Consider the following 22,843-nt stretch of genomic DNA (forward strand, 5'->3'; position numbering starts at 1 on the left):
TCGAAGTGCCAGTGTAGGCTTCTATTGCTTCTCTTCCGGAAAGGCACATAAAACAGTCTTCTACCACTTTCTCTTCCTCAAAAATGTCAAATTACTCTTCTAAAACATATTTCTTGCATGAAGTCTTGCAGTGATATATTTTCAGTGTCTTCTTCATCCTTTAAATTCTAATATCCTTAACTTGGCTAAGACTTATTTGTGCTGCTCCTCTATCAAAGATTGCAGATTAGTGTCTCACGGGCTGAGGCGTCTCACAGATATTTTTTGTTTGATCTTTGATCTAAACAGAGTTTTAAAACATTTTACTCTGTGATCTTTTAGACACAGTATAATTTGGGATGCATATGTAATATCTGAATATGTACTTTGAAATATCTTCTTGAAAAATCCCATGCATATTAAAGTTTATGCTGATAAAAGAGCCTTGGTGTACAAACAGTGTCATAAAGAAAATCATGTTTAAGAAGTTGTCTGTAAGAATTTATTCTTCGGAGTGTCATGGTTCTCGCTATATAAGAATCAGTTTTCCCTTTAAGCTAATGCCACAATAAATGTCAAGTATTCCTGAAAAATTTCCACATTTTGTGGGATATCGGCTTGCAATAAATATAGTATATGTAATGGGAATATATAAAATACATAAAAGGATGATGGTAGAAGACATCTTATTAAAACATAGCAAAAAGAGTTCCCTGTAATTGTTCACAATAGAAATGATTGGAAAGTTTTAATAAGCTCTGTAAAGTGCAATAGTGGTCTTATCATTTAGATGAATTTTTGCTAAAGGTTATGTATGATAGCTAAAATACAGTGGCTTTGCTAAAACCACGTAGCCAACCATAGAGCCATTTAGGTCTTTATAAGATCATTATAGTCCCCAGGCTTCCATATCCCAAGTTGTTGATTCTCTCTCCTGGGGAAATGTAGTTTCATGATATGTTCTTCTTTAATTCTTCACAGATTGACTTACAGCAGAAAATACTTATACAGCAAGTGTCTATGTTGGGGGACCGCATTTTTTCCCCAGCATGGGTGCAAAGCTCTAAAAAGGCAGTGTGATCAAGAGTAGAGAGAAGGGCCGACATAAAGACTGCTTTATGTGAAGCTGAATTTGTGGGGAGACAGGTGACTACCTCGGTGTGTAGCACTTTAGTAGTAGGAAAATCATGCAGAAAAATCTGGCTAGAAAATCTGGCTAGATGAGTGATGTGATGGTCAGTAGTTTTTTTTTTTTTATATAAAATGTATTAACGAAGTGTTTATTTACAGTACTGTTGAAAAAGATATTACTTTTAATCCAAAAAAGTTGTAATTTTCCAGCTATATAAAAAGCAAAAAAAAAAAAAATCAGTCAACTAAACCAGGATCCATTGAAAAAAAATTGGTTAAAGCATATTCTAAATATGTCATAGGAAGAGTATAAAGTAAGCAATATACTTTCCTAATCCAGAAACACTGTATAACAATCAGAAATTTATAATGATTACACTGTGGAACTACCAAATTCACAAATATGTTCTCATCTAGGTCAGCAAGGAGAGATTACATTTGGATATAGCATTAATGTTTTCTCCTTTTTTTTTTGTTTTTTTACAAATTCAAAAGAATTCATTTGTAAACTTTTCCCCTCTGTACTTTTCAGTCACTTGGAATGCACGTGTAAATAGAACATTTAATCTCCTGATCAATTTAAATATGTTGTATATAGTTCTGATTTTGTTTACGTGCTCATTTTTCTTATACTTGGTTTGGTTTCTCTTTTTAGGAATGGCAAAATTCTATTCAGAAGAATGCAGGACTTGCATTTATTGAACTCATCAATGAAGGAAGGTAATTAATTTTACAGTTTTTAGATAATTCGTCTGTGTACATTTTATTCCACTAGGCGACTGCTCTCCTACCATCTGTTCCAAAAATGGGTAAGAAAATATATTTTAGTTAAATAATTTGTCATACAGGTAATTAATCTTCAAAGGAACGAAGTTTAAGATACTATCTTCAAAGGAACGAAGTTTAAGATACTAATCATTTATTTTGGGGTAGGGGAAAGCATGTATGAAATAAAGGAACAGACTTTCTAAGGCTTTTGTGAGATGGAGCCTCATCTTAACTGGGTAGAAAAGTTGTGTAACACAGATCGAGTGAGCCGCTCGGCAAGCCCATCTGCCACTCCATCTGTTTTCAAAGCCATGCTCGGCATTCACTCCCGCAGCCCATCTCCGTTCATGTGACGGAGTTTTATCTGAACATATCATGTTGTCCGATATCCAACTGAAAATGGGAAGGATATTAATTATGGGAAGAAGAACAGTCAGGTCAGGAATTTATATGTACCATTGTTAAAATGAAGCTGTAAGTAAATTCATGTTTGAGCCCATCATTGTACTCATCACTTTATGATAAACAGTTGTTCACTGTGATTTTTCCAATACTTTATTGGCAGTGGATACATGAAGATAGATGTAACTGTCACCAGTTTGACATGTATAGCTTCTGTCAGCCAAAGACCTGCATCCTTTACAATTCTTTTCTATGATATAATACATTCATTGGAAAATAGTGACTGAATATTTGGCATAATCTATTTATTTCTTATTTGAAACTGGATTTAATTAAATTGATGATAAGGGGATAACACTTACTGTATATAAAACTTCTCTTCATCAAAGGAGGTGTCATCAAAGGATATGTGACAAGATATTCCTTGAAAATTAATTTATATATGCTGTAGAAACCCATTTAAAAAATTAACTAGGGACACCTGGGTGGCTTAGTCGGTTGAGCATCTGACTCTTGATTTCGGCTCAGGTCATGATCCCAGGGTCGTAGAATCAAGCCCTATGTCAGGATGCACACTCAGCATGGAGCCTGCTTTAGATTCTCTCTCTTTCTCCCTTCTTTCTCCCTTTCCCCTTCACCCCAACTCATGCTCTGTCTCTCGTTCAAAAAAAAAAAAAGAGATTAACTTCAATGCACTTTTTTAGTATTTTTTAGTATTACTTTTTTAGTATTAGTTTTTTCTCATCAGTTTATTATAATTAGAGACATAACCTCTTTTTATAGTAATTTATCTTATTTTATATTTCTCATTTACATTTTCCATTACTAAATTATTTTTAGTCATAGTAATACAACTCTAGAAGTTAAAATAAATTTTACATTTATTGCAAAGCAAAAGATACAGGAAAATACGAGTTTTCTTTTATAACATAAATACTAATTTTACATAATAATAACATACTTAGTTCTTATAAAACTTGGTTGTGATGAGAATTGATAATAATTATTATCCATCCTAAGGCAATGAAAAACATATAAAAACAAAAATTTGCCCAGACTATTCATTTTCATTTTAGTTATAGAAATCTCTCAAATCACACACATGCTAATTTTGCCAATTTGTTTCAACTGTGAAGTAAAAAACAAAAATTATCTTGTCATCAGTAACTCTGAAGGCTTAATATAATTGGATCTTCCTCACTTAAGATTATAGTTATTGTCTTAGGAAAGGAAAGAGTGGAAAATTTGCTCATATCAGAGGTTTTAGCTTCTGATACTGTTTTATTGCTCAGGGGTAGAGTTTGGAATTCGTTTTGTTTTGTTTTAGGAAAAGAGTTAGATTTATAGAAAGCAGTTATAATTTTTTTTTAATTTTAGTCCCTGAAAACCTTCCAAATGCCCATCATAATGTTCTTTGTGTCATTCTAGAATTTGTTTTCATTTTTCATACTAATTATTCCTCCAATAAAGAGGATTTTGAAACAAAAATTGAATAATATGAATATGAATATGAAAGAACAGATCATGTGTACATTGATACAGCAAAACTCTATTCAGTGCCTATACTACATACAAATACTATTATGGAGATGGGAATAGAGAAGTAAATGATACAAACATGGTTCTGAATTTTGGGGGAGAGACAAATATTAGAGGAATACACACAGTATTACAAGGGTGCTGTGATAGAGGTGATATAGGTATGAATACAAGTAAAAGACAAGGCATCTAATCTAGACTGAAGGGGTGTATTTCCCAGGTGGTAGGACTATCAGGGTTTTCAAACAATGTATCAAAGAAGAGCAAATACAATAGAACAAAGATAGCCTTTTCAACGAATGGTGCTGGACATCCACATGCAAAAAAATAATAATAAATCTAGACACAGACTTTATACCCTTCATAAAAATCACTCAAAGTAGATCAGAGATCTGAATGTAAAATGCAGAAGTATAAAACCCGTAGAAGATAACACAGGAGAAAATCTAGATGACCTTGCATTTGGTGATGACTTCTTAAATACAATACCAAAGACATGATCCATGAAAGAAAGAGTTGACAATCTGGACTTCATTAAAATTGAAAACTTCTGGGGGTGCCTGGGTGGCTCAGTCGGTTAAGTGTCCGACTTTGGCTCAGGTCATGATCTCATGGTTCATGAGTTCAAACACTACATCAGGCTGTCTGCCATCAACACAGAGCCCACTTTGAATCCTTTGTCCCCCTCTCTGTGCCCCTCCCCCACTTTCTTGTATCCTCATTCACTCTCTCTCAAAAATAAATAAACATTTAAAAACAATTAAAAACTTCTGTTAAAGTCAATGTCAAGAGAATGAAAAGACAAGCCATGGACTGGGAGAAAATATTTACAAAAGATACTTCTGATAAAGGATTGTTATCTAAAATAGCAAAGAGGGGCGCCTGGGTGGCGCAGTCGGTTAAGCGTCCGACTTCAGCCAGGTCACGATCTCGTGGTCCGTGAGTTCGAGCCCCGCGTCGGGCTCTGGGCTGATGGCTCAGAGCCTGGAGCCTGTTTCCGATTCTGTGTCTCCCTCTCTCTCTGCCCCTCCCCCGTTCATGCTCTGTCTCTCTTCTGTCCCAAAAATAAATAAACGTTGAAAAAAAAAATTTAAAAAAAAATAAATAAAATAGCAAAGAATTCTTAAAACTCTACAATAAGAAAATAAACAATCCGGTTAAAAAAATGAGCCAAAGACATTAACAGACACCTCACCAAAGAATATCTACATATGGCAAATAAGCTTAGAAAAAGATGCCTGTCATCGTCAGGGAAATGCAAATCAAAACAACAGTGAATAGTACTACATACCTTTTAGAATGGCCAAAATCTGAAACACTGACACCACCAAATGCTGACAAGGATGTGGAGCAGCAGGAACTCTCATTCATTGGTGGTGAGAATACACAACGGTATAGCCACATTGCAAAACATGTGGGTAGTGTTTTTTGTTTGTTTTTTTGTTTGTTTTTTTTTATAAAACTAAACATATTCTAACTGTAGATCCAGCAGTCATTCTCCCTTGTATCTACTCAAAAGAGTTGAAAACATGTTTACATAAAAACATTCACACAGATATTTCTAGCCTCTTTATGCATAATTGCCAAAATTGGGAAGCAACCAAGATGTCTTTAGTAGATGAAGGGATAAACAGGTACCCGTATATTTATGTGGTACATCCAGACAATGGGATATTTATTTTTCAGTGAAAAAATAAATGAGACAAGAAATGAGCTGTCGAGCCATGAAAAGATATGGAGAAACTTTAATTGCATAATACGAACTGGAAGAAGCAATCTGAAAAGGCTTCATACTATATGATTTCAACTATATGACTATATATGTCTCTAAGGAGAGAGTAAAAAGATTAGTAGTTGCCAGGAGTTAGGGAAGAGGAAGGCATAAATAAATAGGCAGAGCACAGAAGATTTTTAGGCCGGTGAATCTAGTCTGCTTGACACTCTAATAGTGGATACATATCATTATACATTTGTCAAAACTCATAGAAGCTACAACACCAAGATGTAAACTATGGACCTTAGGTGATAAAGCTGTCTTAATGTAAGTTCATCATTTGTGACAAATGTACCACTCTGGTAGGCAATGGTGGTAATGAAGGAGATATGTGTGTGGGGAGGGGATATTTGGGCATTCTCTGTATCTTCTGCTCAAGGTTGCTGTGAACCTAAAATTACTCTAAAAATAGTCTATAAAAAAAAACCAACAACAGGAGGTTCAAAATAAAAAGTGTATACAACTAGAATGCCAAAGATGGCATTGAGAACTGAGAGATGGTTAGAACATGGCTAGATAAAAGAAGAAAAAAAAAGAGGAATCAAATTCTGGACCAAGGGAATAATTTGATACCAAAGCCTGGAGGCAAGAGATAGTAAGACATGTTGCTGGACAGCTCTTTTTAATCAGCCAAAAGCTAGGTAAGTGCCTGTTGTGTACCAGCCACATAGGCAAAGTCATCGCATCTTGGCAAGGGTGGCCGGCAAGGGTCATGCCATGAAGGGTTTATAAGCTATGCTAAGGGTGCTATGATATAATTAAAGAGAGCTAGGCATAATCTACAGCGTAGCAAGTGGACTCTGGATTGAAACTAATCTGAGATTCAGAAATCTTGTTTAAGATGCTGGTATCATAGACTGACTAATAGTGGCTATGAGGAAGGAAGAAGTGGACACATTTAAAGTATCCTTTGGAAATTAAGTCTAGAGAAATGCTGATAGATTAGATTGTAAGAGGGAAAAGAAGGGATCAAACATCACTTGATTGCTGGCTTTAATAGCTGGATGGTTTATACTGTAAGTATAGTTTACTTGGAACAATAGAGAAGGAAGAATATGGATTGGGTGGGACATAGTTTCACTTTTGGTTACACTGATTTTGTAGCGTCTGTGAAATTTCTGAGTGGAAGTGTTGAATAGACATCTTGAATTTGCATCTCCAAAGAGACAGGTAGAATGGGGATTTGGATTTAGGAGTCCTGAGCTTATATGGTAAATGGTAGATAAGGATACAGATGTAATGTTCGGGGAACCTGTGTGGAAGGAGCAGAGAACATGATGCCATGCTTTTTGCTGCTGTTTCTGCTGGGAATCCTCTTTACCCACAGCTGTACATGATTGGCTGTTTTTTGTCATTTAGGAATCAGCTTAAATGTCACCCCCTCAGAGAGGCTCCCTTAACCATCTTATTGAGTTACCACACTTCCGTCATATGATTTTGTTTTAACATTTAGTAACACCATCTCAAATTATTTTCATTCTTTACGTCCATCTTCTTTACCAAAATGTACTTGGCCTTAAGAATCTGTGTCTTCTTCACTGATATATTCCTGGTTTCTGGAAAAATACCTAGCACATAGTTCACAATCACAAATATTTATTGAAGGAATTAAGAAAAGAATGGTAAGTAGAATGTTTGAGAAGCAATGAGGAGTCAACAAAAGAGTTGGGGTTTTTTTTAATTTTTATTTATTTTGAGAGAGAGGGAGAGAGAACAAAGAGAGAGAGAGAGACAGAGAGAGAGAGAGAGAGAGAGAGAGAGAATCCCAAGTAGGCTCCACACCATCAGCACAGGGCTTGACATGGGGCTTGAACCCATGAACCATAGTATCATGATCTGAGCTGAAACCAAGAGTCTGCCCTTTAACTGCTGAGCCACCCAGGCACCCCAGCAAGAGGGTTTTTAAGTTAGGATGAGAGGGACCACTGGATTCGGTGACAAGATGGTCGTGTTGGTTTCACCCACACATACACCGGTGAGTACCTGTGCGCTAAGGATGCTGCGTAGAGACCCAGGCCCTGCTGTAAGAGAGCTTACAGTCCAGTGGGGACAGCAGTCTTCTAATTACTGATATAATAAATATGCCAGAGTAGAGGGTACTGCGGGAGCAGATAATTAAGGGAATGACTTCTGAGAAAACAGTGACTTAACTAGAGTACTGGGGTCAGGACCTAGGTTGTTTTGAGCTGAGGAATGAGTGGGATGTGAGCATGGTCAGCAAGTACACACAACTCCAAGGAGTTTGGCCAAGAAGGGGAAAGATAGAGTGGTTGCTGCAGATGGGTTTTTTGGGTAGTGAGGGTATTTTTTGGAAGATCTTTCTTGCCCCTTTTCTCTGAATGTTGGAAATAATATATGACATTTATTATAACTGCTGCAGTATAGGCTTTTAAAAGTGGAAGTTTTGTTGTCATTGCTTATATATTTAGAATTTTACTGACTCTCACCTTCAGTTTACCTCATTTCTTTTCACTTTAGACCTTTCTCTTTCATAAATTTGAACTTGGGAGTTCCAGATATATAGGGGCATATGGGTGGCTCCATCGGTTGAGCATCAGACTTCAGCTCAGGTCATGATTTCACCATTCGTGAGTTCAGGCCCCGCATCAGACTTGCTGCTGTCAGCACGGAGCCCGCTTCCAATCCTCCATCTCCCTCTCTCTCTGCATCTCTCCTGCTTGGGCTCTCTCTCTCAAAAACAAAATAAACATTTAAAAATATGTGTATATTTTTTGAGGAACCTACACACTGTTTTCCAGAGTGGCTGCACCAGTTTGCATTCCCACCAACAGTGCAAGAGGGTTCCTGTTTCATATTTAAAAAAATAATAATAAAATAAAATAAAACAAAATACGATAAAAAATAAAAAACTAAAAAATATAATAAAATAAAATAAAAATGTGTTTATATATCATATTTGGATAGTTAGGATGTAGTTACAGTAAAGACACATTACTCTGTTAGATAAACAGATAAGCTTCGGGGCACCTGGGTGGCGCAGTCAGTTGAGCGTCCGACTTCAGCCAGGTCACGATCTCGCGGTCCGTGAGTTTGAGCCCCATGTCGGGCTCTGGGCTGATGGCTCAGAGCCTGGAGCCTGTTTCCGATTCTGTGTCTCCCTCTCTCTCTGCCCCTCCCCCATTCATGCTCTGTCTCTCTCTGTCCCAAAAATAAATAAGCGTTGAAAAAAAAAAATTAAAAACAATGTTAAAAAAAAAACAGATAGGCTTCTATTTGTTGAGGCCCTACTATGTGCTAAGCACAAATTAGACTCTTTATACACTCTTCTATCTCATTTGCGCAGACATATGGCATTTTTCTTAACTTTCTCTAATAGTTTAAAATAAAGCATATAAAAAACACTTTCTCTTGGTCGTTAGAATATCAGTCTTTAATTTGTCCTTGTGGGAATGAAGTTAAAAATCTTTAAGTTGAAATTGTTATAAATGTTGATCCTACTTAACAGCTATACCCGTGAATATAATTCATCAATCATAGCCGGAGAAAGCAATTGTGCAGTTGTCTACAATTAACAGGACAAAAACAGTTGATGAATGTGCAGCTGAATTAAAGTACTCCCTAGGACAGACTGAAATTATAAACTGGATCATTTAAAGGAATCTAACAAAGGATCTTTATAATTAAAACAAAGCAAGGTTAATGGGATGTAAAATTGCCTATAATATCTTGGCAATAATAATTGGATTTTAAATTATTAAAATATGAATTGAACTATAAAGCAAATAAAGACTTTTTTAAATTATGGAATTTGAGTATCCTTTGAAATAAATTAATCATTTGCCTAAAATAAACGTTTATCACTCTTTTGAAAGCATTTAGGATATAATTAATTAGTATGCATAAAAGCAGTGTGTATTTGTAGTTAGTACCGAATTTAACATACGATTCATAAGATTCCAATTTTATTTTGTTCTTTAGAATAGTGAAAAATATATAGCTTACATTTCTTTGGTTTTAAAGAGGAAAAGCATATTGCATCTAAGCATAATTCCTTAATGATTATATAGCCCCAACTTGAATATCTTCTTTATTTTAACAACTGTTATTTAATAATTAAGCCAATAAGCTTTGGTTTATCTATTCGTTTTGTGTGTTTGATATGGCAAAAAGTGTATTAAATAAAGAGTAACTTCCAAAACTGTAAGGTAAGAAACTTTTTTTCTTAGAGTTGAGATTCCGGTTTAATTTTGAACCAAGAATCCCTGAAAACTTCTGGAAAACAGAAGCTCCCCACCTAATCTAACCCTTTCTTCTTTACTACTCCGTTATTCATTTTACACATGTGGTAAGTTATTAAATGTGCAAGTTTTTTAAATGAATGAGGTAAAAAAAAATCTTATACTTTTACAAAATTAATTGTATAGATCTTTTTTTTAATTTTTTTTTTCAACGTTTATTTATTTTTGGGACAGAGAGAGACAGAGCATGAACGGGGGAGGGCCAGAGAGAGAGGGAGACACAGAATCGGAAACAGGCTCCAGGCTCTGAACCATCAGCCCAGAGCCCGACGCGGGGCTCGAACTCACGGACCCCGCGAGATCGCGACCTGGCTGAAGTCGGACGCTCAACCGACTGCGCCACCCAGGCGCCCCTAATTGTATAGATCTTAAACAGTATTGCTAATTTACAGACTTAGCTTTAGACATTGATTATAAATAAAATGTTATTTACCTAAAACTAAGACTAGCAAGTCCTATCTAATAATGGCTAGATTTCAAGGAATAAGAAAATATATTTCAGAATTTGGTTATCATAAATTTTATTTGAATTGCATTTTTAACTATGTTTAAAATATATCTGCGTGTGTGTGTGTATTGAGATTCTTTTTCTTTTATGAGGACGACTTTAAATATACTTTCCTCCTAGAGAGGATTATTTTAATTTTGGTGAGAGTTAAGTAATAATTCATAAAACACTTCTAATTTATATTATTTTTATTAAGACCAAAAAAAAGGCAAGAGTGACAATTTTTTGGTATAGTCATTTATATATCTTATTTCCTGTTGTTTCGTATTTCTTCTAGAGACATTAATTTTTTTGTTGCTCTTCTTAGCTTACTTATTGCAGACAAATGCCAGTCAAGATTCAGATGATCCATATCTTTATTAGAAAACTTGGATTCAGTTTCTATACCATTCTGATATAACTGGTTTCTATTTTTGACATAACTTGGCAACAGAGGAGCTGAGAATTGGCATTTATAGCTCGTATATTGTTTAAATAAAAGATATGGGTAAAAGTGAGCTAACATGTTGCCAGAGGGCCTGTGCTAACATAAAGGTGCAATGTGTATGGCCAGTCCAACCATAAGCTAAAGGTGAGAAGTGAGGTGAAGGAATAGAATGAGCAATCCAGGTAAGACCAGAGTAGAGCCATGGCCTGGGCTATAGATTTTAGTCTAGAAGCTCTTCCTAAGGTGCTAGGGAAATAGAAGCATTAAGTATATAGGCTGATTATTTTTCATTTTAGTTACTGTTGTAGAGACCAACGTTTGAAAAACCAGGATACTTCCTTTATAATATGACTATCTTAAAGAGTCACAGTCTGAGATAGAAGAGTAATAAGAAAAAGTCATTTGTTTATATTTGCATATATAAATGTTTACATATTTTTTTTAAAAAGCACTACTCCTATTTATGAATCAGACTTCAAAACAGTCCATTATTCAAGGTCTAGATTTTTTTCATTCCTAGCACAATGTAAGAAAAATAAGACTTAACTTACTTAAGAATAGATTGATGTTAAAATTGTTTAATATTTCTACCAAACATTTAAGGAAAAAAAATGATAAAATTAATTTCAAAGTCTTCCCAAAATAGAAGAGTAGGTAATGCTTTACACTTCATTTTATGAGATTTCATCACCCTGATAACAATAACAATTACAAGTAATAAAATTATAGATCAATATCCACCATAAGCATAGGTACAATATTAATATTACCTTTAATAAAAGTTGGCTAATCAAATCCAGGAATACATGAAAAAGATGTATCATAAGCAAGAGGTGTATATTCCAAACATGCAGAGTTGATTTAATATTCAAAAATATCTATGAATGAATTATACAATGTCAGCAGATTAAAAAAGAAAACATATGTATGGACATTTTAATATTCATAAGAAAAACATTTGAAAAATTCCACATATGTTCATAATAAAATTCTCAGTAAACTAGAAATCAAACTCCCTCAATGTAATAAGTGCTATCTATAGAAAATATACAGCGAACATCCTACGTAATGGTGAAAGACTAAATGCTTTCCCTCTAGATCAAAAACACTGCAAGGATGTTCTCACTCACTATTTCTATTCAATATTGGGCTGGAGGTCTTAGCCAGTTCAATTAGGCGAGTAGAACATTCTAAGATGTTTGAAAAAAGATAGTGTCATAAGTGAAATTAGCAAAGTCACATGATATGAGGTCAGTATTCAAAAATCAATTATAAAAAAGGATTATAAATACATGCAGCATGCATAAAAAACCAAAAATCTATTACAGTAACATTTAGTTATAATATATATGAAATATTGGAAGCTTAAATAAAGCAAAACCATTATAATATTATCAAAAACATGAACTACTTATGGTTGTACTTAATAAAATTTGTGAAAGACCTGTGTGATAAAAACTACAAAATATTTCTGTAAAAAAATTAAAAATAAATAAATGCAGAAATATGTATTCATGAATCAGAGGGCCTAACATGGTTAAGATCTTAGTTCTCCCCAAACTGGTCTATAGACTCAAACCTAATCAGAATTACAGCAGGCTATTAACAAGATAGTTTTTAAATTTCGGTGAAAATACAAAGGACTAACAGTAGCCAACACAAATGAAAAATGAACAGAGTTGGAGGATTGGTGTAAAGATAGAGAGATAGAGCAATGGAATGGAGGAAAGAAGATCTTACAGCTCAATAATAAAAAGACCCAATACAAGTCAGACAAATGATTTGAACAGACACAGTAACAAAGAAGATATACAGATGGGCAATCAGCACGTGAAAAGATACTCCACATCACTATTCATTTGGGAAATTCAATTTTAAATACAGTGAGATAGCATTATGCACATACTGTAATCGATATAATTCAGTAGGTTGTCAATACTAAGCCTTGGTGAGAATGTGGAGCCACTGGAACCTTGTACCTTGCTGGTGGGAGTGCAAAATGGCACATCCACTTGAAAAACAGTTTGTCAGTATCTTATAAGGTTAAACATCCACTTAACCATTTGACCCAATAATTCCAAACTTAGATATTTTCTTGAGAGAAATGAAAATATTGGTCCAAATTAAGACCTGTATGTGAATGTTCATAGCAGCTCTATTTATAATAGCCCAAGATGAAAATAACCCAAATGTCTATCACTAGATAAATGGATAAGCTACTATGTAATGTTATAGGGAATACTACTCAACAATAAAAGGTATAAGCCACAGGTATGCACCACACACATGGAACTTAAAAGTATTTTGTGAACCCAGGGGCAACTGCGTGACTTAGTTGTTTAAACGTCTGGTTCTTGATTTGAGGTCAGGTCATGATCTCACAGGTTCCTGGGATCGAGCACCACATGGGGCTCTGCGCCGACAGTGTGGAGCCTGCTCGGGATTCCCTTTCTGTCTGTCTGTCTGTCTGTCTGTCTGTCTCTCTCTCAATTAATAGACATTTTTTAAGTATTTTGTGAAGCTAAAGAAGCCAGACAAAAAAAAATATGCTATGTGGTTGCATTTATGGGCATTATGGAAAAAACAGAATTAGAGGGACAGAAAATAGTTCGATCCTTGCTATGGATGGCAGGAGAAAAGCACAAGGGAACATTTTGGGTGATGGAAATATTGTGGTTGTAGTAGTGGCTACCTAAAATACGCATTTTTCAAAACTCATGAAATTGCATTTAACAAGAATTAACTTTATTATGTGTAAATTATACCTCAATAAACCTCACTTAAAAAAAAAACTACAGTAGTGCTTCATTGCTTATAAAGTTCTGTAACATGACCTGAGAGGCTTTTACTTATCTGGCCTCCCTTGCCTTCCCACACTGACTCAAGCACACTCCATTCACTCCTAAAGCACCCCTATGTCACCTCATATTTCATTGTCCTTTACTACCAGGAAGAAGGCTCCCAGCAAATTATTGTTAAGTGAATGAATGCCTAACTCTGCATCCCACTCTCTGGAATGCCCTGGGAGAAGCCATACTAAGCTGATTATTTCCCAAACAAGTCAAACACAATTTGCCTGTTTGTGTGGCTTTGAGCAAGATACTTAATCTCTCTAAGCCTTAGTTTCTTCATCAGTGTAATGGGGCTAATTATGCTTGTCTAATAAGATATCAAATGAGGTAAGAATCAAATGAAACGATACCTATAATGCACTTAGCTTGGTACGTAATCAGTACTCAGTGTTCCTGACACATAATAGGGACTCAAGAAATGAGCATTTATTTATTATTATTATTTATTTAAGTGACATTTGAGCTGGATTTTGAAGACTATGGACAGAGGAGGTTGAGGACACTAAAGTACCTTACACATCCCATCCAGAGCACTGATGGGTTTCTGTGTGTTCTCAATATGATAGTGTCACTACTCCCTCATTGACTAAATCACATTTTACGCAGAACACTAATACGCACACAAGTGGAAGGATAGGGTGGTAATCATGACCTAGTCAGAGGCTTCCTAGTATATTGTATCACTAACCAGTGGAAACAGCAACGATAAAAGCCAAATGTTACTTGTTCTCTCCCTTCTTTTCCAAAAGAAATATATTTTAGATTGCATCATTCTCTAGTTCTTAGAATTCATACTGGTAGACTCAACAATAAGAAGTTGTATTTTTAGCCAAGGGTAAAGCTTTTATTGGGACTTGTAATCATAGTATTTGGGACACTTTTGCAACCGTTTTCCCTTGGTAAAGGAACCATATCACTGAGGGCACACAGAACTTGGTAAATTAACCAGAGACTCTCCTGGAGTACACATTTTTTCCTGGCATCACTGTGGCCACTGGTGCTGTTATGCCTCATTTGCTTCCAGATTTTTCCCCCAAGTTGTCTTTATACACCATCAATCCATGTTTCTCTACTCCTGTTACTAGAAGTTAAGTAGAATAAAATGGCTTGAAGCAAGCCTTTTCTTTTAGTCACTACTACATCTCTGATCTTGAGCTGGTTTTTCTCACTTCACCAAGTCCTGTTCCATTGCTTTTCAGCCTTGTATTCCCGTTAGCATTGGCTGTCCTTCTCCTGGACATTATAACTTTGAGCCATTTACTTGCAATCACAAATTTAAGCTAGGAGCTTGACTATTTGGCCCAGGGTCAACCCTAAAAGGAGGGAGCCTTCTGATCAGTATTTTTGAAACTATTTTCTTGGCCCTTAACAGTATATGAAAGTAATGGGTTGCTGTTGGCATTTTCAAAAATAGGAAATAGTAAATAATAGAAAAAATAATTGGGTATAGGTAAATATTGCTTGCTGAAGTGTTTGCTGTATGGGTGTATAGGGTTATGATATGAAGTGTATTTCTCATAGTTTACTTTGAGACACAGTTTAAAAGTCACGATTCTAAGCTGATTTCCTAGTTTATGTGTCTTAAAACAACTTCAACATGTTCTGCCCTGATAGCAATGTTTTCTAAATCCATATTAAACTATAGGGTGAGTAAAGTATACAAATCCTTCATAGTGGTATTAGCTGGTTTTGCATAGAAGAGTAAATAGCTAAGCAATTAGTCACTGAAGAGACTGGAAAGAAGAAAAGTAGGAGATTTGATAAAAATTGACCTTTGTGGCCTGTGAACAAATGGAAAGTTACTCTCTTTGTATGTGTACCATAAAAGTTGACTTCCTTAATCTAGTGACGAAACTAGTATTAGAATACCTGGAGACTCCTCTTAAGAAGTGACCAACAATGTTGAATTAGTGTATACTCTTTGTAATCTTTCTAATAATATTGTTTCTGAGCTGGTTAATTCAGGGATAGACTTTGGGACTGTACAACTAAATGAAACTAACTAAGCAGGGCCATGCTCCCCACATAAAAAAAGAGAAATGAAGCTTGCTGAGAAATGAAATCCAGACTTTGCCATCTGCACGAACTCAGGACACTGCATGAACTCAGTGGTCCTCCTATGTCAATGTGCATTAGTATCACAGGGATGTTTATTAAACATACAGATGCTAGGGTCTCACCTCAGTCAGACCCGTGCAATCAGAATCTCTCCATGGGAGTTATCCCACCCTTTTTAATATGTTCTGCAAGTGATCAGATCTTCAGCATACACCAAAATTTGAGAACTGTTACACTTCATTCATTCATCTTACGAGCCATGTAAAATTATCACCATCTTTACCCGTAACTGGAAACATAAATATGGTCATGAGCTAAGTCATTTTTTTTTTCTATCCTGTACTAAGAAGTATAATAACTGTTTAGGTTCATGGTAGATTATAATATATTTTTCTACGAAAAAATTCCACTTTTATGTATTTGAAGTTATAGACTTATATGAAGTTGCAAATAGGTGGTAAGAAAATAAATGCTTATCTGTGGATCCTTGTTTTCATCCAACACAATTACTTAATTCCCAAAGCTTTTTCGTAACAGTTAATTAGATGGAGGGTGGGGGCAGAGGTAGGTTTTCAACCAAGGTGAATTCCCTCTCCTCACCCCACTTTGTATCTTTAATGCCTCTCTCTCTTCATATCAAGTCCTTCGATATCAATCTCAAACTCCAAAATTATCCATTAGGCTTTATCTTCCTTCTCTCTAGTTCTCCCCAAGCAAACCCCAGTCCTCCAGTGAATCTGACACAAGTGTAGGTCTGATTATATTTTTATATAATAGGTTTTCATATATTAATTTGATCCAAAGTCATGAATAATTAGTAGATTTTATCCTCTGGGAAAGATTTAGTGTTTTAAGAGAATAACCTGATATTGTATGTATTTTTTTTTCCTAACAGCAACATAAAGACAGAGATTTTTAAGTCTCTAAGTGTCTGTTTTCCACGTTTCCTTCTTTCGTTGCAATAGAAAGGCTCAGGATAGCCCACTCCAGAGACCCCCCCCCCACTGTACCCCAGCTTTCTAATCTTTGTATTATATCAGTATATAATTGAGTAAATTGGGTCTTGCTTAAAAAGAATTAAAAAAAGTTTGATTGAGTAGTACAACTCCTACTAATATTCCAAATTCCAAATCTAGATTCAAATATGCAGAATCTCTTTGAAAGTCCCACCACAGCCTGGTGTGGGGGTTCATAGACAAATGTCAAGATGTGCCATTGTTTTTCCTTCTAATGAACATAAAATAACCAGTATATCAACGTGTACCTTTTAGAAAAGTGCAGTACTCTTTGGCAGGGGTAGAGGTAGGGGATAATATATGTCAAACATTTTACAAATATTCTTTTACTTATGCTCCTAACAAATTTTCCCTCCTTAAAGGATATGTACTTTTGGCTAATGCAGGAGAGTTGGAGTCAGAGATATACTTCTCAAGAACAACATGGTATTTATTCTACTATTTTCATTAAGTGAAGACTGTTGGCACTAAATTAAGAATCAGTAGAGGCCAAAGCTTGTAAACATTTTCCAAAAAAAAAAAAAAAGAAAAAAACAACATTAATTTTAGATTTAAAAATCAGATTATAATTTTTTTAAATAGTCTATTCAAAGACTATAGCACAGGAAGCAGTTGAACTTCTCTGACCCAGTCAGACTCCACCTTGCAGTGTCACCAGAATCTCCATGCCTTTCTCTTAAGATTTTGGCACCAAAGGGAATTCTGCTCCTATGCTGTGTGGCCACTCCACTTTCAATCAGTCTGTCTTCTTGGCTAAATAAAAATCTGATCTTACAGTTTGAGCCTGCGTTCTTTCCCACAGTTTATAGAATATCTGAAAGAGTACACCCTCATTTTCTAATCAGGAAACTGAAACACAGACACAAGGAAAATTCTTTGCGCAAATTCATAATGCTGACAAAAGGCGGAACCTTAATATTAACTGCTTTTGTCCCCTCTTCACCTATAGATGATGGAAGACTAATTTTTTCTGACCTCTCATATTGCCTTTTCTGTTGACTTGTTTTCTTTCATCAAATTACAGAGATTATATTGGGGCACCTGGGTGGCTCAATTGGTTAAGCATCCAACTGCAGGTCATGGTCTTGCAGTTTGGTTTGTGAATTCGAGCCCCGCATCAGGCTCTGTACTGACAGTTCAGAGCCTGGAGCCTCCTTCAGATTCTGTGTCTTCCTCTCTATCTGCCCCTCCCCCACTCAGACTCTGTCTCTCTCTCAAAAATAAATAAACATGGATTTTTTTTAATTATAGAGATTATATTTAAAATTCAGGATCTGTTCATCTCAAGTCAAAGACAAATAATTGAATTATAACAAACGGCCTAAAATTGGATTCTTCCTAGAATATCCGAACTTGCTCTTCTGATATCTATTCCATTTGGAATAGAATACTTTCTTTTGTCTCCTGACTTCTTTCCTGTATCCATGACAACTCTATCTGCTTTAGAATAGGAATAAGTAGGATTGAACAAATTACGTTTTGTTCTGTTTCTTTTGGAAAGTAGACTCACATTAGAAGATGAAGACCACTTCATTCATTTCCTATTTTGTATAGATACTTGAGAAAGAAAATATCCTGTAACAAATACTCCTAAATTATCCAATATTTTTTATTTACCTCATTTTATTTACATTGTGCTAAATGTACCATAGAATTTCCTGGTATTAAGAAACTACCTTAAATTAAATTAAAACTCTACATTAAAATTCTATTTCTTCTTTGCCCCTCCTTCTCATATAACATATTCATGTATTCATTCAGTCATTTATTTATCTAGCCATATATTACTGGTGAGTCTATATTTCATAACAGGTACCTTGTCAATGCATGTTGGCTAGAGATGAATAAGCACTGTACCTCATTTTATGAACATCCCAGTCTTGTTAAAAAGAAAAGAAAGAAAAAGAAACAAAACAATGTGATTAATATTATAGTGACAGCATCGAGAAATTGGGAGGCCTCTTAGCTTTATTGGGCGCAAGGGTTGGTAGGGTTTACAGGACGAGATGACACTTATAAAGGTCCTGAACTATCATTAAAAGATACTATAAAGATTTTTTTCTAGACCATAGAATAAGTATGTTAAAGAGGCAGTAGACAAGATTAGAAAAGTATACAGTCATCTATATATAGTAAGCTTGACTATTATCTTGTCTATTATAAGTAGGCATTGAAAAAATTTAAGAATAGATAGCACTGATGGACAAATGGAAAATGTATTAGATAGATGGAAGATGGGGGGGCAGAAAAATGAGGGAGCCATTGTAATCCAAATGATAATGATTTATGTGAACTTAAGTAATGGCTTAAATTAAAGCAATGTTAGTGTATGAGTAAAACAGTTTAAAATATATTGAGGTAAAATCGACAAGACTTGGTGACTAGTTTACTGTGGGATGATCTTAAAGCCACATTTCAATGGATTGGAAAGTGAATAGGGGCATTTAAGATTATTTCCTGTTGTGATGTTGATCTAGCTCCTAAGATCCAATATTTTGTGTTTGACACAATGTTGATATTTTTGGCCTACCTGCTAAATATAGTCAAATTTCAATGTTAAGCAACTTAAGACTTTGTTCCCTTGTTCAGAATGCTTAACTTTTTCCACACTATGTAAAACTTGTGGTGAAATTGTTCTTAATCTATAAAAAGGAGCATAGGAATTAAAACTCCCCAAAAGTCTACATTAATGTTGTCTAAGAAATATATAAATAATAAGTTGATTAATACCCAAGATTATACCATGATATCCTAAGGGAATATGTGTATCAGATGTGAAGAAAGAGTTACTTAATTTTCTTAAAATCTTTCATTTCAGGAGTCACCCTCACATAACAAACCCAGACAGATTTGGGTTGTACATTGGTTCTGTTGCTGGAAGTTCCCTGGACTTAAACAAATTGCTTAACTTATTTAATTAGTTATATATTCTGGTGCTTTCAACTATAAAATGGGACTAATAATATATCCAACTCATGGTTGTTTGGGGATTACCCAAAATAGTATATGAAAAGAACCAAGCATGTGTAAGGTGTTCAATAGAGTTCATTTCTTTCCTTGAAATTTTATTTTTGAGGGGGACATGTGTGGAAAAACCACATAGTTCATATTCAGGAACAATATTGTGAAATAATAATTTTATACAAGAAAAGGAACTACGGGTTACTCAGTGATCTGAGGTTATGTTCTGCAAAGAATACTCACATCCTACATAGGGTGCATGCTTTGAAGCAACATGGGCCTTACAAGTGTTTTAGGAGTTCTCCAGTTCTGCTCCTCCTCCCTATAAACTGTTGTCTCAAAGAGCAAGAATGCTCTGGGAGCACATGCCTAAAGCAGTTGGTATTTTAAGCCTATGACAAGAAATTAAGTAGAGAATCTAGCCTGGAACATTCTGGATAAGCCAAGACCCATGAGAGGCTAATACGGTTCTAGTGATGACTCCTCCTTGATATCACCAGGAATTAAAGGAAGCACTTACCGAAGATAGATCTGTTGTTCCCACTCATTAAGACTAGAAGTGAGATTAAAAAAAAAAGGTCACTAAGTATATGAGAATGAAAACTACTGTATATGAGAATTAACAAGGAAAAAACAACAAACTTGCTATTTAGTTTATACAAAATTAAGTGAGGTTCAATCTGCCCCGTTCTGATTGAACTTGACAATTGAGCAAGAAAAAAATGATAATTCATTTCATTAATGAGCAGTGCAAGTAAAGAATGGCAATCTTGAGAATAGCACTGTTGTTAAAAATCTAAGTAAAAGGGGCACCTGAGCATCTCAGTAAGTTAAACATCTTGTTTGGGTCAAGATCTCGAGGTTCATGAGTTCAAGCTCCACATAGGGCTCTGCACGGACAGTGCAGAGCTGCGTGGGATTCTCTGTCCCTACCTCTCTCTGACCCTCCCCCACAGCACAAGCTCTTGTTCTCAAAAATAAATACAGTAAAATCTTGGTTTGCAAGCATAATTCATTTTGGAAACATGCGTGTAATCCAAAGCACTCATATATCAAAGTAAATTTCCCCATAAGAAATAATGGGAACTCAGATGATTCATTCCACAACCCAAAAATATTCATATAGAAATGATTACAATACTGTAATATAATATAAAATAATAAAGAAAAAAATATAAAGAAAAAATAAAACATTAACTTGCCCCTACCTTTGAAAATCTTTGTGACTGGTGTGAGAGAGAGGAGGGTTATTGTGTAGGACGACTTTCACTATCATTGATGGAATCACTGCTGTCTATTGGCTCAATGGAATCTTTTTCTGCATAGGGCCATTGTATACACTCACACAGATGTTTACCACAGTACAGTTTTAATAAACTCTTGTGATATACTGTATTTAATGTAACTGGCAATAAGGCAACAGAGGAAAGTGTCTATATCTGCAGGCAGCCTGACCTGGAATGAAGCAAAGCATTCTAAGCTTACTCTTATATGGAGCAGCAAGGACTGTCCCTAGATGTTTTGAAGTGACAAAAACTACACTAGTGCCGATTGTGGGCACCTTCCAACATTCTGAATAATCACTGATTTCTGCCAAACACCATGGCCTGAGACCAAACATCTGAGCATGGGACATAATTACCCACAATCCCTCAGCGAGAGAGAGAGGTAGAGAAGAACCATTGGTTCAGTTATGATCATGTGACAGTTGGCATCACGTACTACTTGTATTGCAAGACATCACTCATTTATCAAGTTAAAATGTATTAGAAATGTTTGCTCATCTTGCAGAACACTTGTAGAACAAGTTACTCGCAATCCAAGGATTTACTCTAAATAAACATTTTTTTTAAAAACTAGGTAGAGAAAAACTGGACCAATGAATGAATGTGAGTGTTAGAACTGAATCTAGAAACAATTTTTAATGTTTATTTATTTTTGAGAGAGAGAGCATTGCAGCACGAGTGGGGGAGGGGCAAAGAGAGAGGGAGACACAGAATCTGAAGCAGGCTCCAAGCCGTCAGCACAGATCACGATGCGAGGCTTGAACCCACAAACTGCAAGATCGTGACCTGAGCCAAAGTCAGACGTTCAACCAAATGAGCCACCCAGGCACCCCATTAGAACTAAATTTTAAAAGGACAATGGTAAAAGAACAGACATTAATTTGTAAGTTTGCCCTTTAAGAAAAACCGGAAAGACTTGAGTTAACTTCAAATATCCTATGATTATTTTTAACACAGTAATTGCTTACTGCAAAAGAAAAGAATGTAAAAAGACCTAATCCCTGTTCATAATTGGAAAAATGAAAAGAATTAATGTTAGAATGCCCACAATGGAGGAGAGCACTAGTAAACACAGAGGTTTTACTTCAAAAAATATTGTTGGTTAATGAAGATGCAATGCAAATATAAAATTAGGAGAATTATTTTTTTAATTATGATCTGAAGCAAAGAACTTAATTTTTCTGAACCTTGGTTTCTTATGTTTAAAAATGAAAATAATATGTATCTCCAAGGTTTATTGTGAGAATTGAGTATTATGTGTAAATTACCTATTTTATTACCTAGCTCTCAATAAGTGGTTTGGTGACAGCTGTTATGATCAATATCTTCTTCCTCCTCCTCTTCTTCTTCTCCTTCTCCTCCTTCTTCTCTTCCTTCGTCATCATCATCATCATGATCGTCATGTGGCTTAAACAAACAACCATTTTTTAATCTCTCATTGTTCTCATTGACTGGGCTCAGCTAAGCTGTTCCTTTGCACCACTCTGTGGAGCTGTCTGGTACTGTAATCACTTGGGAGGCTGGCTCTGGGCTGGGAGTTCAACTAGGCCTGGGAGCCTAATGTCCTCTCTTCTCTTCCTTGAGGCTCTCCACGTAATATGAGCTTCACTCAGCATTGCAGCAGATTCTAAAAGACAGGTTTCCAAGAAAGAAAGGCAAAAGCTTCAAGGCATCTTATACCCTAGGCTCAGAAGTTAACAACACTTCACTTCTGCTATATTCTGTTGGTCACAGGAAGTCACCAGGCACATCTAGGGGAGCAGAAACTCTTCATTTTTAAAGAATTATTTTTAAATGTTTATTTACTTTGAGAGAGAGAGGGAGGTTGAAAATCCCAAGCAGGCTCCATGCTGTTAGCGCAGAGCCTGATGCCAGGCTTGATC

At 35.5% G+C, this 22,843-nt stretch overlaps 1 protein-coding gene across 9 annotated transcripts in view; it reads left to right on the forward strand.

Moving 5' to 3' along the window:
* Positions 1–22,843, forward strand: part of NBEA (neurobeachin) — a 680,460-nt gene that overhangs the window by 345,082 nt on the left and 312,535 nt on the right. For all 9 annotated transcript variants that reach the window (XM_047854707.1, XM_047854709.1, XM_047854711.1 and 6 more), the window contains one exon: positions 1,766–1,830. In XM_047854707.1, the coding sequence (XP_047710663.1) occupies positions 1,766–1,830 (65 nt within the window). The remainder of the gene's footprint in view (positions 1–1,765; positions 1,831–22,843) is intronic.

This window comes from Prionailurus viverrinus, chromosome A1 (assembly GCF_022837055.1).
Source record: "Prionailurus viverrinus isolate Anna chromosome A1, UM_Priviv_1.0, whole genome shotgun sequence".
Taxonomy (NCBI): domain Eukaryota; kingdom Metazoa; phylum Chordata; class Mammalia; order Carnivora; family Felidae; genus Prionailurus; species Prionailurus viverrinus.